Below are 15,266 nucleotides of genomic sequence, written 5' to 3' on the forward strand. Positions count from 1 at the left end.
CTTCTTTCAGAGAAGATGGACAAGACAAGAAAAATTTCTGATTGACCTAGCCATGCACATCACCCTCACACTCCTGCTTTCTTACTCTCACCCTGACATTCCAACACTAGACATCAGACAGCTGGACACAGAGAGGACTGCAGTGCCAATAGCCTCACATAAGAAGCCTCTGACGCTCACCTGGCAGCTTGTACCCTTCAGGCTCAGGAGACCCCGGCCTGGAGGCTGATGGGCTGTTGGCTGGTGTGGCAGTGGGGGAGAAGCAACTCTGCTGGTTCATCCCCCGCTCATTGAGAACCTTGGCCAGACCGGTGTTGACGGAGAAGGTGGCTGTTGACCCACGGCGGGATGGAGGACATGAGGGGGCTCGGATTGGGGTGCTGGGGGTGGTGGTGCTGTGGGCTAGGGAAGCTGGCAACACACTCACTTGAGCTTGGCGGACGCTGTGGGGTTAGAGGAATGGTGAGTTGGTGATATGTGTGACTTTAAAGAACTGTTTAAAGAAAGATTAAAGCATGTCGTCTGCACTTTCTTAAACTTATATTCACATGAGTATAAGTTAATTCTGATGATAAGATGAGAAATGTTGTCTTATCCGAGCTGCCACTCTTTTAAGAGGAAATAATACAAATAATGCAAACTATTCCAACAAATATCCACAACCTTGACAGAATTGTGGGTTAGTTACTTAAATATGAAAAACAACATGAAAACTGCACAAAATAAAAACTGTATGGACAATCAAACAAATGCACAACTTTAAGATATATATATGAAGAGAGTGATGAGGAGGCAGCATGAGGTGTGGTGCGCCTCACCTTGGGGTGGAGGTGGTCTGGTCATCAGGGTGCAGGACGGTGGAGTTGGTGTAGGTGAACACTCCTGAGGTGGACATGAATCTCTTGCCGGGGTGCTCCTCCTCCGCCTCGTCCTCCTCCAGGTCTGACATGGAGTACACCTCGAGGTTCAGATCAGTGCCCATGCCACCCTGCAACACAAGGTGAAGGTCAATACACACAAGTTTTAACAACATGACTTACTAAGTACAGCATGGTCATATATAATGTGCATGTGCCTCATGTTCAGTGTGAGCGTGTGTTCACCTTGATGGCGACGCCCTCCCTCTCCTCCAGTAAGCCCCCGAGGTGTGGTGTGGCCAGGCGGGACCACTGGTGCAGTGTGAGGGAGCCTTCAATGGGCTTCACAATCTGCAGCTTCTGTGGCAGCTTCCAGTCATTGGCATTGGTGCCGCCATAGGAGCTCATGCCTGATTTTCCACTCCCTGCATAGACAAGTAACATTAAAACAAATCAGTCACAGTCCTGCTATCAGTAAACAGAGATCTCCAAGTAAAAACAGTCACCAGTACCAGTGACTTTGTAGTGCCTGTACACACTCACCAGTGGACATGATGGAGTCTGGGGTGCGGCAGCCATAGGGCAGGAACTGTGAGGGTGTGCCGGAGCGGTCCCCGGGCTGCAGACGCCGCAGGCAGGAGTCCAGGTCTGGTGTCCCAGGCCAGCCAGGCACACCCAGGTGGCTGCCCCTGTGTTAGACAATGTAAAGGAGTTATTCCTCAAGCCATCATAAAGACTACATTTTCTTTTCTTTGTGGCAATCATGGCAATGCTTCAGGAGTAGAATAGTGTGAAAGGAAAAGCAAGTACTGTACATGACATCTGGCAATAGAATCTGCTCTGTGCAAACATGAAGAAGCACCTCATGCCTCTAAAGGTGCAGCACAGTGAAGCAAAAGCTGATTCATATTCACATAGCACAGAGGAGGAAAAATAAGGTGCACTAGAGTAGCAAGGCGTTCTGCTGGTGCTCCACAATACTAACGGATAATTGTCCTCAGAGTCAGTGTGCATGGAAGCGTCAGAGTCTGCACCAGAATCCAAGGACGGGTGGCCAGAACCCCCAGAGTAGATTGATGACCCACGCGAGCCGAGGTAGGACATGGCATAGCCGCTGCCGCTGTTAGTCATGTGCGTGGCTGCCATGTGGGAGGGGGTGTGCGGGTGGTGGGTGGGGGTGGAGTGCACTGAGCCTCCGTAGCCGAGGGAGTTGAGGGAACCCTGTGAGCCCAAACCGGAGTGTTTGCCACTCACGCGCACCATGTCAAACGTGCGGATCATGTTACTGCTGCAGGAGGGAAAGAAAATGGTGAAATTACCACTCAGCAGAAATCATCAAGCATACATCAACACCACAAGTTTTGGGAGTGAACATATAAATGTTGTAATTTTAGTGAATAACCATAATATATATTTTGTGCACCATAACAGATAACAAGACTGGACACGGGAACAAGACCTTGGTACTTGTGTGTCCCAGGTCATTATTTCTATAGGATCTGTGTATTTGACAAGTCAGTGCGTGGATGTCTGAGTGTGATATTGAAGGCTTCCTAAAGCAGGTGATGGACTGGCCACATAGCCACTAACAGTGTGTTCAAGCTATGCTCTCTATGGATTTTTTAATTCTGTTTTCTTAGAACAGCCTTTGAATAACAAGACAACCATAAACCATGCATATCTCACTGAGATGCTCACACTTCACAAAATATGAAAACACTAACATTTTCATGAACTAAATCTAGAGAAAAATGTCTGAAGCAAAATGGATCCATTAACAGCCCTGCTTGTCTCTGAGCAGAGGAGTTTCCTGTCTCCCTGAACACCAATGTGCCGCCGGGGTGCGATAACAAGACGGAGCAAGTATGGTCAGCGGTGTGTTGGTGGGTGAGTCGGGTGATGTCTCCTAACACGGCACTGTGTTCCCTGAGCCATGCCAACAAGCCAGCAGCACAACACGGTAGTCAGCCCACTTATCCTGCTACACGTTCTACTACAATACAGTGTTCCCTTCTTGCATCCACCAGGCAGCAATACTCCCGACACACTGGCTCTACTGATGCAGCGATGCTGTACTAGTTACTGAACTTTTGATTTCTGGCATTAACAGGAAAATAGCTGGATGAAAATTTCAGAGAGGAACCACTGAAAAATTATTGAGTTCATAAGAGGCACAAAAGACTTTAGCAAGAGTACTAATAGCAGGTGAGCACCAAGCCCTCCTAAGCAGAGCAAGGCTGCTGGGTGTAAGCAGGGACTTTCCTAGGGACAACCAGTACCTGTATTGGTACAGAGCTGACTGGCTTAAGCCACACATCGGAAGAGTTCCATGCTTGCTGTTGAAATACACATGTAACCGTCACTAAATTGAGTCGTGAGCAATAATGAAAATCCACAAGTAGCACCATTAATTCATTCTTTATCATATACAATCATATGTTTATTCATGAGATTACAGTTTCATGCTGACAAGGAAATGTAAGTGTATAGCTGTACTAAATAATACTGAAACTGGCTTTAGTGATTACATTCATACTGCTGAGGCCAAAACCATAAAGCTCTGTTCACCAAGGACACCACCAAGTCACTGTGCAGGAGACTCAGAAAAGACAACCTGATCTCACACAAAAAGACAGACCAAGAACTGCAACAAGTCTCATATCAGTGCTATGAAAAGAAGACAAAGTTTACACCTATTGATGTCTACATAACCACTAGGTAAATTAACTCTATTGTTCTATTAGATCAAATTTCTAGGATGAGAAGTGTGGTTTTAAAGACTGGAGAACATGCATCGTATTCCTGTGGGGGAGGGGGAGGGAGGAATTAATCAAGGGGACCTAACCATTAGAGCACACAAGAGAACACCACTTCATGTATGATAACAATAATGCTGCAAAGGAATCAAGTGCAGAGGAGAAAATATATAAAGATGCTGAATCAGTAAGATGGTAACAGGAGCAAGTCTGAAAGGTGCGAATCACTTGAGATGAGTGTAAAGAAACCACCACAAACACCCAAGCCTCCCCGTGTGCTCACCTCCGCCCTTTGACATGCTCCTCTCCGAGTGAATTGAGGGAGTTGAGCTCGCTGGCGATGGAGTCGTTGCCGGAGTTGAAGGGGGAGCTGTAGAGGCTGCTGCCAAGGTGGTGGCCTCGACTTCCTGGCAGGTTCTGGAGACAAATGTGCATGTGAATATTAACTAATCACAAAGTACGTGAATAAACAAAACAAAGAATAAATACAGAAAATTCAATAATCTAAAAATAAACAAACTTAAAAAAAAATAGAGGAATTATATACTTTAGATATATATAAACTTGTACAAAGTAGTAAAAATATGTAACACAGAAAAAATATTGACAATCGAACCATGTAAAAATGTAACTACAGAGACACGGAAATGAAATCAACAGAGAAAACTATGAAAAAAAAAAAAAAAAAAAAAAAAAAAAATCAAAACATGCAGACACAAACTCGTTTATTTCAGACAAGAGGAGGAGATGCTACAGTGAGGAAATTCCCACACTTGCCATACTCTGAAAGGGAACTCATCACTTTTCTGCTTTTAACACAGCCTTTCCTCAAGATTCCAATACTGCCTTACATGCAAACAAGATCACATAAGAAGCCAGCCCATCATTGTTTATCTAAGCTGAAAATCAAGCTCATTCTTCAGCAGTAATACTCAAAGCTACAAAAATTTCTACAAGGCTTTATAACTTTCTGCTTCGCCATCTCACTCAGCCATTCACCGCAGGAAGCACTGTCTTGTATCATTCACAATATAAGAGGGAAATTCCGTTCTTTCTTCCTGCAGCCTTGAAAGAGTTGAAGATGAGCAATTTTCACGAGCATCACAGTCTTTCTTTGTTAAGTTTTGCTTCTTTCTTCTTCTATTACTAACTTCTCTTCACTTTTATTTCCATTACTTTCTGCTCTTTTTTTTTTCTCCACATTTCTTTACCTAGCTTTCTTCCTCTATTTCTGCTTCTTCCCCCAGTAACTTATCTTTTCTGTTATCTTTTGCTTCTCTTTGTCTTCTCCTATCTTGCCTCAATGTATCTCCTCACTCATCTTAACTTGAATAGACTACTCCTTTTTCCTCCACATTTCATTATCTTGCCTTCCTCTATTCTTTCTTCTTGTCCTACTCACTTATCTTCTCTTCTCCATTACCTTTTGCTTCTCTCTATCTCCTATCTTCCTCTAAGTACCTCCTCACTCATCTTTATTATTATCATCCTTTAATTTTCCAAGACCTCTCCTTAATAAAACTCGTCATAAAAACCTGGCCTTCCTTTTGTGCTCCAATACACTCTCACCCTCCCATGCTTCACTGTTACTCCACTCCCTCCCTCACCTTCCACTGTGCTCCGCCTCCTCCCTGTCTTATCTTTCTTTATACTATTATACTGGTACTTCATCTCCCACAGTCCTCCACCTCCTCTGTCTCTGTCACCTCTTTCTTTATGTTCTATTGTCTTCCACCTCTTCTATCTCATCTTTCTTTCTATTCCATCATCCTCCATCTCTTCTGTCTCATTCTTCTTTGTGTTCCATCATCCTCCACCTCCTCTTTCTTTGTGTTCTTCATCCTCCACCTCCTCCTTTGTGTTCCATCATCCTCTACCTCCTCTGTCTCTTCTTTCTTTGTGTTTCTTTTGCCCTCCACTTCCTCTGCCTCACCGTCATATCCCACAGTCCTCCACCTCCTGGCTTGCCTTTCTTTGCGTTCCATTGTACTCCACCACCTCCTCACCTTTTTCTGCACCCGCCTCAGCTGGTCCTGGGTGTCATGCAGCAAGTCGAGCACCTCAGCATACTTCTCCTTCAGCTCGGCCAACTCCATCGTCAGTTCCTGCTGGCAGTCGCGCGCCACACCCACCATGTTGGCCAGTTCGTCATTCTCCCCCAGCATTCGCTTGTTCCGTGACTGCAGATCCACCACCTGTGCCAGGAGTTGGGTGATCTCCTCCTGTTGCCGCAGTGAGTCCTCCACCTTCTTGGCCAGCTCATCGCTAAGTTGACCCACCTGTGTGTTTGCATCGCCTGTGGGAAGGACACAGAGAGGCTTACTTATGAGAGAGAGAGAGAGAGAGAGAGAGAGAGAGAGAGAGAGAGAGAGAGAGAGAGAGAGAGAGAGAGAGAGAGAGAGAGAGAGAGAGAGAGAGAGAGAGAGAGAGAAAGATGCAAATAAGAAAAGAACATACCAAAAAAACACATCAGAGAGAGAGAGAGAGAGAGAGAGAGAGAGAGAGAGAGAGAGAGAGAGAGAGAGAGAGAGAGAGAGAGAGAGAGAGAACAACACCCACACAATACTCACTCAGCTGTTTAATCACATCGGTCATCAACTCCTTCTCCTTGTCCTCGCAAAGCTCTGTGTCGTTGGCAATCTGCTTTGCCTCGGAATGGAGTGATCGGTTCTCATCCTCCAGGTTCTTGATGCGGTGTTGCAGGACCTCCACATTGATGTTGCGGATGGTGGTGGGTGTGGCTGGCAGGGCAAGGAGGGAAGGATGGGTCAGCTGTGTGGGAGTGGTGTTGTGGTGTTGGTTTCTTTATTTACTTTGTTGTTGTGGTGTTTATTGGTCTGTGTGGTTGTGGAGGTGTTGTGGTGGTGTTGATTCGCTTGTGTTGGTATTTGTTGTTGTGGTGTTTATTGGTCTGTGTGGTTGTGGTGGTGATAATGTGGTGTTGTGGTGGTGTAGTGATGAGTGGCAGTGTTGATCTGTTGGTGGTGGTGGTGGTTTCTTTCTTTATTTTGTTGTTGTGGTGTTTATTGGTCTGTGTGGTAGTGGTGAGCATAGTGTGGTGTTGTGGTGGTGTTGTGGTAGTGTTGTGGTATTGGTGTTGGTGTTGATGGTGTTGATTCTTTCTTTCTTATTTTGCTGTTGTGGTTTTTAGTGGTACCTGTTTGCGCTTTTATTTATTTTGAGTTCCTTGTGGTGGTGGTGGTGTTCTATTTGTGTTGCTATAGTTTTTGTTCTTTACATTATTCATGTTGTGGTGTTTCTAGAAATCGGTTTAAATTCTCAAAAACTTTGCCATTTTCTTGTAATGATTTTCATGTTACAAATCAATAGACAAGTACTTAATTCCTCTATAAATCTCTTTTATCATCATGAATTTCCCTTTGATTAACCAAAAATCTCAACTTTTACACACACACACACACACACAACATTTACTACTATCAGATCAGCTTTCTTACATTTCCACGATACATCAAAAGAGGACATGACAAAACTAGTTATTCTTTAAAAAACAACACGCTTTCTTCTTAAAAATTCACTACGTTTCCTTATCTGACTCACTTTCATAGCTACTTTCCCCTCCATCAGATCAACTTTCATACTTTTCCACGATCCATGAAAATAAGGCATGATATAACTAGTTATTCTCCATAAAACGTCCCTTCTTTAAAAATTCCTTACGTTTCTTTATTCAAAATCTTAACTACTACTTAACAGCTCTTTCACAACCATCCGATCAACTTTCCTACATTTCCACAATACTTTAAAAGAGGAAATGGCAAAACTAGTTATTCCCTCAAACACAACATGCTTTCTTCTTTAAAAATTCCCTATACTTCTTTATCCAAATATCTAACTTATTTTCGGAGCTGCTTTCACCACCATCAAATCAATTTTCATGCATTTCCACGACACACACAAAAAAACATGACAAAACTACTTATTCACTCGGAAAAAAAAACTTTCTTTAAAAAAATATTCCCTACTTCTCCCTATCCAAATATCTAACTCACTTTCACAGCTACATTTATCACCATCAGATATACATTCCTACATTTAAACACTGTATCAAAATAGGTCACGACAAAACTAGTTATTCACTAAAAAAAAAAAAAAAACCGGTTCTTTAAAAACATTCCCTACGTTTTCCTTATCCAAATATTTCAACTCACTTTCACAGCTGCTTTCGTCGACATCGTTGGTGTATATCTGGAGAAGGTCTGTTTTCATTTGCAGGTCATGGCGGAGCTGGGTGATGGTGTCTGTGGCTGCGGAGAGCTCGGCATCTAGGAGGTTATTGCGTTCTTCTAGTGCCTTGTTGCGGTTCAGGAGCTGCTGGCCGATCTTCGCAGCAAGCTCAAGATCCTTCTCTTTCTGTAGGGGGTGAAGACCAAGAGGTGTGGTGTGAGTGTGGTGGGAGGGAGCGAAAGTTTTGTGTGATGGGAGGTGAAACTAGTGAGGCGAGAGAGAAGGTATGTAAGTAGATTAATCCTTTCACCGTTTCTTTATGTCTTTTCTTTATCAGTAGCCATTCTTTAACGCTACACTGGATAAAAAATGCGAGGAGGAGGAGGAAGATGAAACAGTCGTAGGGAAAAAGGACAAGAACACACACACACACACACAGGAAGAAACACCAAAAACACCACAGGAGAGGAAAGAAAACGAAAACGGGATGGGGCGATGAGGCACAAAACAGATAGAGAAAGGGGAGGCGAGCGGCGAGGCGGCGGATGGACGGAACACGAGAGAGAGAGAGAGAGAGAGAGAGAGAGAGAGAGAGAGAGAGAGAGAGAGAGAGAGGGAGGGAGATGTGAAAATAACAAGGCTTGTGTGTAAATAAGCTGCACCTTCCCGCAATCAAGGGCTTGGGAAACAAATTTATCTCGCTGGGGGGAATCTTTCTTTAATTATCTGCCGTAACGAGCGTGAGCGATTCAGGGAGGAGGAGGAGGAGGAGGAGGAGGAGGAGGAGAGGTCACAGAGAAGAGATGGTGAGGGAAGGAATGAGAGAGAGAGAGAGAGAGAGAGAGAGAGAGAGAGAGAGAGAGAGAGAGAGAGAGAGAGAGAGAGAGAGAGAGAGAGAGAGAGAGAGAGAGAGAAACTTTTGACTAAAAACAAACATGGGGGGTCATACACGAGAAAAAAGGAGCGCACGCACACACACACACACACACACACACACACACACACACACACACACACACACACACACACACACACACACACCGTGAAAATATACGTTTTATGGAATATTAAAAGGTAAAAATAAACACTTTCAGGGACATGAGAGAGAGAGAGAGAGAGAGAGAGAGAGAGAGAGAGAGAGAGAGCATGTTCGTAGCCTTGTTAAGGTTTTTTTCTTCAGACAGACAGCGTAGAAGCTTTCCTCCCCTTCTTCCACTTTTATTCTCTCTCTCTCATCTCCTCCTCCACTCCCTTCATCCTGTCCTTCCCTCTTCTAAGTATTCCAATTTCCTCTCTCTCTCTCTCTCTCTCTCTCTCTCTCTCTCTCTCTCTCTCTCTCTCTCTCATTCGTTTACATATTCCCTTGTTTCCTTTTTTTCTTTTCTTTTCTTTCTTCCATTCTTTTCTTACTTTCTCTTATGACATCTTTTTATTTTCCTCATCTTCTTTTCCTCCTCTCCTCTCCACTTCTTCTTCTCTCTCGTAACCTCTTTCGATTTTTCCCGTTCTCACCTTTTTTTTTTTTACCTCTCTCCTCTTCCTGACTTTCCTTTCTCCTTCCTTATTACATTTTCTCCCCCTTCCTTACCACTTAAGTAACAATCTTTTCCTTTTATCCTTCCTTCTCTTCTCCTCTTTCCTCTCCCTTCCTTCCTTTCTCATTCTTACACCTTCTTTCTGTCTTTATTCTTCTCATTTATCCTTATCTCCCTTTTTTCTTTCCTCTCCTAGTATTCTTATTTTTCTCTTTATAATTTCGTTTTCTTATTTTTCGCTAATCATTTCTCTCCCCTCTCTATCCTCCCCCTTATCTCTCGTATTATCTTTCCCTTACATTCCTAATCCTCCCTTATGCTGTGTACGGTCAGGCTCCTTCTACCCACTCCCCCACCCCCAAGGCAGGGCAGGGTATTCTCGCACACTCACCTCCTGCAGAAGTCTTGTTACTGCATCGATGTCATTGTAAGTCTTGGTCATCTGGCTTACACGATTCCCGCATAACACTGTAAAGAATAAGAGAAAACCGTGTTAGTTTCAGGGTAGACTATCAAAGATTTAACCCCTTCTGTACCATGATGCTTTTCCATACTCATTCTGTTTACTATTTGGTGATTTTACACAGCTTCAGAAACTCATATGGGGGATTAAAATAGTGAAGACTGTGGCTATTAATCTTCCTAATGTCAATAAAATGGTCTACTCGTACACAAATCTCAAGGTAAAAATGTGTCACAGTACTGAAGGTTATTCTTTTTTTCTTTTACGGTTAAACTTTTCTATATCATCTGTAACTTTTAAGATTCTCAATTCCTTTTAATGGTAAAGTATGGAAGACTACTTGTGTGTTATTGGTAAACTTTTTTCCTGTCATTTATAACTTTCTAGATTCTTTTTCCTTCTTTTCATATAGCTTGTGTTTGTTGTCTTAGTGTGATGAGGCGTCTGTTGTCTTGGGTGACGCGTAGTATGATGAAAAACTGAGCTTAAAATTATATTAGAACAGCTTTTTGTGTCAACGTTTCCATGAGTGTTTGATATTTGCACTGCTGTCTCAGGGAGGTTACGTAACAGCTTCACCACGGCTGCTACTTCGCTGTTTTATGGTGGTGTTGTTGGTTAGCGTGACTAGAGGTGACATACGAAAAGTGTTTGAATTGAATTTTCTTCTTTTATTTGATGGAAATATGAAAGTGTGTGCGGTACAAAGTGCTTACACACACACACACACACACACACACACACACACACACACACACACACACAGTAACAAGGAGTGGAGGAGTAACAAGTAAACAGACCCTCTTACCTTGTCATGTTGGTACACAGGTGTGGCAGACTAACAGGTGAACTTTGCGTCAACTCGACACAAGCTTAAAGCCTCCTCCTCCTCCTCCACCACATTCACCTAACAACAGTTTGAGCTGAAAACTTCTTTCTGTTCCCTTTATGTTTTGTTTTGGTCGTGTTTTCCTCGTTGCCCGTGTTGCTTGTTTTCTTGTAACAAAAATAGTGTGAAAAGGAAGAAGCAAAGCAGAGCATAACACTCAATCATCAAGTTAAGGTGCGGGTGTGCCGGGGTAAGGGAAGGGGCGGGGAGGAGGGGACAAGTCATCAATGATACACCGGCGTAATGTTTTATAATATTTATTAGCGGTATAGCACATAATCTTACTAAAAATATAATATCTGTGTAAATACAATGGTCAGGTATACTGTTATGTACAGTGCTGAGGCTGCCCACCCGCCGGGAAGCTCCAGCCTGCACGCCGCCAACTTCCTTCTCCAGGGCGGGGGCGGCGCCCCGCGCCCCGGGAGGGAGTCCTGCGGCGGCGGCGGCGGTGGTGGCGGCGGGTTAAAGCTGAGGTGTTGCAGCAGCAGCAGCAGCCCACCTGAAGTGACTCTAGCAAAACAAAATCCTGGTCGTGCCGGGTAAGAGGTTTCCCAGGTAGCCGGAATTCCTCCTCCACGCCCCTCTTGCTTACGTTACGATTTGATGATCAGGAAGCGCTGGGCCGCCCACGGGGGCCGCGGCGTCGACGCCTCGCGGGAAGCCCAGGACCCGTAGTACTCTGTTGCTTTATGCAGTGCAGGAATGGAAGCCGCTTCTGGGAGACGAGGGATGGGCGGGGGTGGACCCCTCCTCACTAACCAAGCGTTGCGCTAACAAAACCAAAGTGTCCACGATACCTACACTTCCCAGCTCTGTGTGCCACACTCATACCGCTAACACCACCTCACCACTCACTCTTCACTCACTTACTCACTCACTCACTCACTCACTCACTCACTCACTCACACACACACACACACACACACACACACACACACACACACACACACACACACACACACACACACACACCGACATACGCCACGCCTGAGGTCACAAACAGCAATGTATAGTAATACTTGTTTCCTTACGTCGAACACCCTACTGGTCACGGCGGGAGGCCGAGGCCGCCGCGCCACGACCTGCTGACACTCAAAACACCTGGAATGATTAAACCACACAAGCGCGTGCAGTGCTACCCGACGCCGACAAGACCTAGATATCAACACTAAACTTGGACAGTCAGTCACTCACAACCTGGCCAGCAGCACCCGGCACCCAGCCTGTGCTCGGCCACCCGTGGCAGGGACAGGAGCCAGCTGACGGGGACGTGGGGTCAAGGCAGCTGCTCGTCCTCCGCCTCGGGCTCCTGCTGAGTGGTGACGGACAGCACGTCTGACACTTGCTGCTGCACACGGAGGCGCCTCTGCCAGTACTCCAGCTGTGTGGCCAACACTCGCATCTTGGCGTCGTGCTCCGTCACCGCCTGCGCCATCTGCAGCCTCAGCAGCTGCATCTGTGCCTGGTGCTGCTCCTCCGTATTGCGGATGGACGCCTCCACGCCCGCCACGCGCTGGTGCAGGCGCTCCTGGGCGAGGGGTGGCTCGGTGACGGATTCTCCCGGTTGCTTCTCTGGGCAGGGGGAGGAGGGGGAGGCGGCGTCCGTCGAGGTGTTTGAGAATGCCTGAGAAACACCGTTGAGGACGACGGACGCCCCTGAGGTAGAAATGCTTGTGTCTGAGGTAGTGGTGGTGGAGGTGGGCGCGGCGGAGGTGACTGCTGTGGGCGATGAGGCGGCGTCTATGGAAGACCTCAAGATGGTGCTCCTGCTGTCCAGCTCCCTGCCCGACAGAGAGGACACCACCTGCGGGAGGAGTAGCCCCGTGGCCAGCGGGGAGGAGGGGGAGGTGAGGAAGGGCAACGTAGTGGCCAGCGAGCCCAGGCCTCCCCCAAGGAGTGACGAGACCAGCGGGTGCAGGCTCAGCACGGTGGGGCCTCGCTCGCTGGCAGGCGGAGTGTGGCTAGACCTGTCCTGCGTGGCCAGCGAGTCCTCCTCCACCTCTTCCTTCACCACCTTCTCTACATCCTCCTCGTCGTCCAGAATCCTCTGCGACTCTTCATCAGCGTCCTTCCAGTCACCCACCTCCCCTGCCTCCCTAGGTGGGGATGCGGGGGTGGAGGGCGCCGCCCCGGGCAGCGTCACGCCGTCCAGCGGCCAGCTCGACTCCGCGGCGGCGTTCTGCTGGCGCCCGCTGCGCTGACTCTCGGAGCCCAGCTTGCGGGCGCGGTACTTGAGGTTCTCCCACGCCTTGCGGAGCTGCTTGGTGTCGCGGGACCTAACGTGCGGGTGGGCGTTGTATCGCGCCGTCAGCAGCCGCCACATCTCGTTCCTGATGGGATGCTTGTGCACGTCAGGAGGGTCGAACTCCGTCACGCCGGCGTACTGACGCATCAGCAGCCGCAGCACCGCCTTCTCGTGCTGCGTCCACATGGGCCGCCGCTGCTCGCGCCCGCCGGCCCCACCTGCACTGTACACCAGAGGCATGCCGACGCCCTCCAGCATCCTCAGTCACAACCTGCCGGTGCACCTGGCTGCCTCCGCGCCTCACGAAGTCATCACTATGTGTAGGGCGCGCCGGCCTGAGTCACGGGGTCGGCGAGCAGCGCGCGGCCTGCACCATGCTGCTGCCAGCCACTGTCCTCACTGCCTGCCAACCACAAACATGAGTCTTTCTCTTACTCTGCTCTGAAAAGGGGGAAGGAAATGCACCACGGTTACAGCGGGGCGGCGGCGGCGGCCTGGTGGCGGCTGGCTCACTGTGGCTCACCCTCGCTCACGCCTCCCGCCGCCACTAACGACCCGCCACTCACGTGCTTGCTCCCCCTCCCGTAATAACAGCGGCCGTCGGTTTAGGGCCGCCAGTTGTGTCTTGGGTCACGCGAGGAGGGTCACGGCGGAGAATTAGCGGCCACCTGAGATATTTTAGGCGCGCGAGACCCACCTCACCGCAAACAAGCCGCCGGCCCGCCGCACGCCACGCCGGCACACTACATAACGAGGCGGCAAACCCTACCACATACACACACACACACACACACACACACACACACACACACACACATAGACACACACGAGAAAACCCACGTAACTCATTCTTTCATGGAAAACGAATTCGAAAGAAAAAAAAAAAAAAAACCGCGAATAGAAAAAAAGAAAAGAAAAAGAAAAACTCAAATAAAACAACGAAATAGAAAAAAAAAAAAAAAACGAGAACCAGCCCAAGCAACACCCACTATCACGCACACCACCAATCACACAAACACACAACTAACCAAACACACAAACACATCACAACCTATCTCTCCCTCCTCCTGTTCTTTCCAACCATTCATCACCTCGAGGCTCACAGGTAAGACAAACACCTGTTCCAATCCGTCCCCTACCTTCCACACACCTGTCCGACACATGTGCACGCCTCACATACACCTGCAGCTTACCAAACAACATAGGGACATGCAAATCCAACCCTCCTTTCAATCCTAATCCTAAATCAACTCTCAAACTCAACCACACGTGACGAAGCACCCGAGGAGGAGGAGGAGGAAGAGGAAGAGGAAGAGGAAGAGGAGGAGGAGGAGGAGGAGGAGGAGGAGGAGGAGGAGGAGGAGGAGAGAGAACGTAAGTATTAAACAATATCTGAACACAATTTTTTTTCCTTTCTTTCATGTTTTTATCATTTACGATTCAAATGAAGACAAATAGGAAGAGAGAAAGAGAGAGAGAGAGAGAGAGAGAGAGAGAGAGAGAGAGAGAGAGAGAGAGAGAGAGAGAGAGAGAGAGAGAGAGAGAGAAAATACGAAAAAGGGAGATGAGAGGAAGGGAGATAGAAAAGAAGAAGGAACGAATGATGAGAAAAAAAAGGAAGGAAGAAGAGAAACAGACAATAATCATACAATACGAAGATAGAAAGACAAGAAAATAGACACTTAAATAAAAAAAATAGAGAAACAAGAAAATAAAAAACAAAATCGATAATCCACAAGAGAAACAAGAGGAAAGGATTGAAAGAAAGAAAACACGAAAGAGGATAAACGGGAGGAGGATTAAAGAGAAGGAAGGAAGGAAGGAGGAGGGAGGAGGGGAAGAGGAGGACTTGATGAGAGGAAACGGATGAGAATAAGGCAAAGGGAGAACATGAAAGTAAGGGGAGGAGGAGGAGGAGGAGGAGGAGGAGGAGGAGGAGGAGGAGGAGGAGGAGGAGGAGGAGATGATAATACGGAGGAATCAGTGAAATGGTGAATAAGAAGAGGATAAAAGGGGGAGGAGGAGGAGGAGGAGGAGGAGGAGGAGGAGGAGGAGGAGGAGGAGGAGGAGGAGGAGGAGGAAGAGGAAAAGTAGATAGTGAAAGAATGAAAAGGAAAATATCAGTTAAAAATAAATAAAGATTGAAAATTTAGGAAGAATAAAAAAATAAAAAGGCGAAAATGAAAAAAGCGAAGATGAAAAAGTAAAAAGAAAAATAATAAAGAATAAAATAAGGAAATGAAAAAAAAAACCGATAAAAATGAAGAACAGGAAAGAATTACGCAGAGAGAGAGAGAGAGAGAGAGAGAGAGAGAGAGAGAGAGAGAGAG

At 46.8% G+C, this 15,266-nt stretch overlaps 2 protein-coding genes across 11 annotated transcripts in view; both read right to left on the reverse strand.

Moving 5' to 3' along the window:
* Positions 1-15,266, reverse strand: part of LOC123508962 (trafficking kinesin-binding protein milt-like) — a 39,370-nt gene that overhangs the window by 2,906 nt on the left and 21,198 nt on the right. The window contains 10 exon segments of the mRNA XM_045263037.1: positions 181-443; positions 819-988; positions 1,104-1,282; positions 1,401-1,546; positions 1,843-2,145; positions 3,897-4,030; positions 5,620-5,909; positions 6,184-6,354; positions 7,786-7,987; positions 9,728-9,804. Coding sequence (XP_045118972.1) covers positions 181-443; positions 819-988; positions 1,104-1,282; positions 1,401-1,546; positions 1,843-2,145; positions 3,897-4,030; positions 5,620-5,909; positions 6,184-6,354; positions 7,786-7,987; positions 9,728-9,804 — 1,935 coding nt within the window.
* Positions 10,930-15,266, reverse strand: part of LOC123508963 (myb/SANT-like DNA-binding domain-containing protein 3) — a 7,233-nt gene continuing 2,896 nt past the window's right edge. For 9 of the 10 annotated variants that reach the window (XM_045263046.1, XM_045263044.1, XM_045263045.1 and 6 more), the window contains exon 2: positions 10,930-13,377. In XM_045263046.1, coding sequence (XP_045118981.1) covers positions 11,968-13,194 — 1,227 coding nt within the window. In that variant the 5' untranslated portion in view covers positions 13,195-13,377 and the 3' untranslated portion in view covers positions 10,930-11,967. Of the gene's footprint in view, positions 13,378-13,502; positions 13,870-15,266 lie in introns of those variants that run through there. The other variant, XM_045263048.1, reaches the window with a different exon arrangement.

This window comes from Portunus trituberculatus, chromosome 25 (genome assembly GCF_017591435.1).
Source record: "Portunus trituberculatus isolate SZX2019 chromosome 25, ASM1759143v1, whole genome shotgun sequence".
Taxonomy (NCBI): Eukaryota; Metazoa; Arthropoda; class Malacostraca; order Decapoda; family Portunidae; genus Portunus; species Portunus trituberculatus.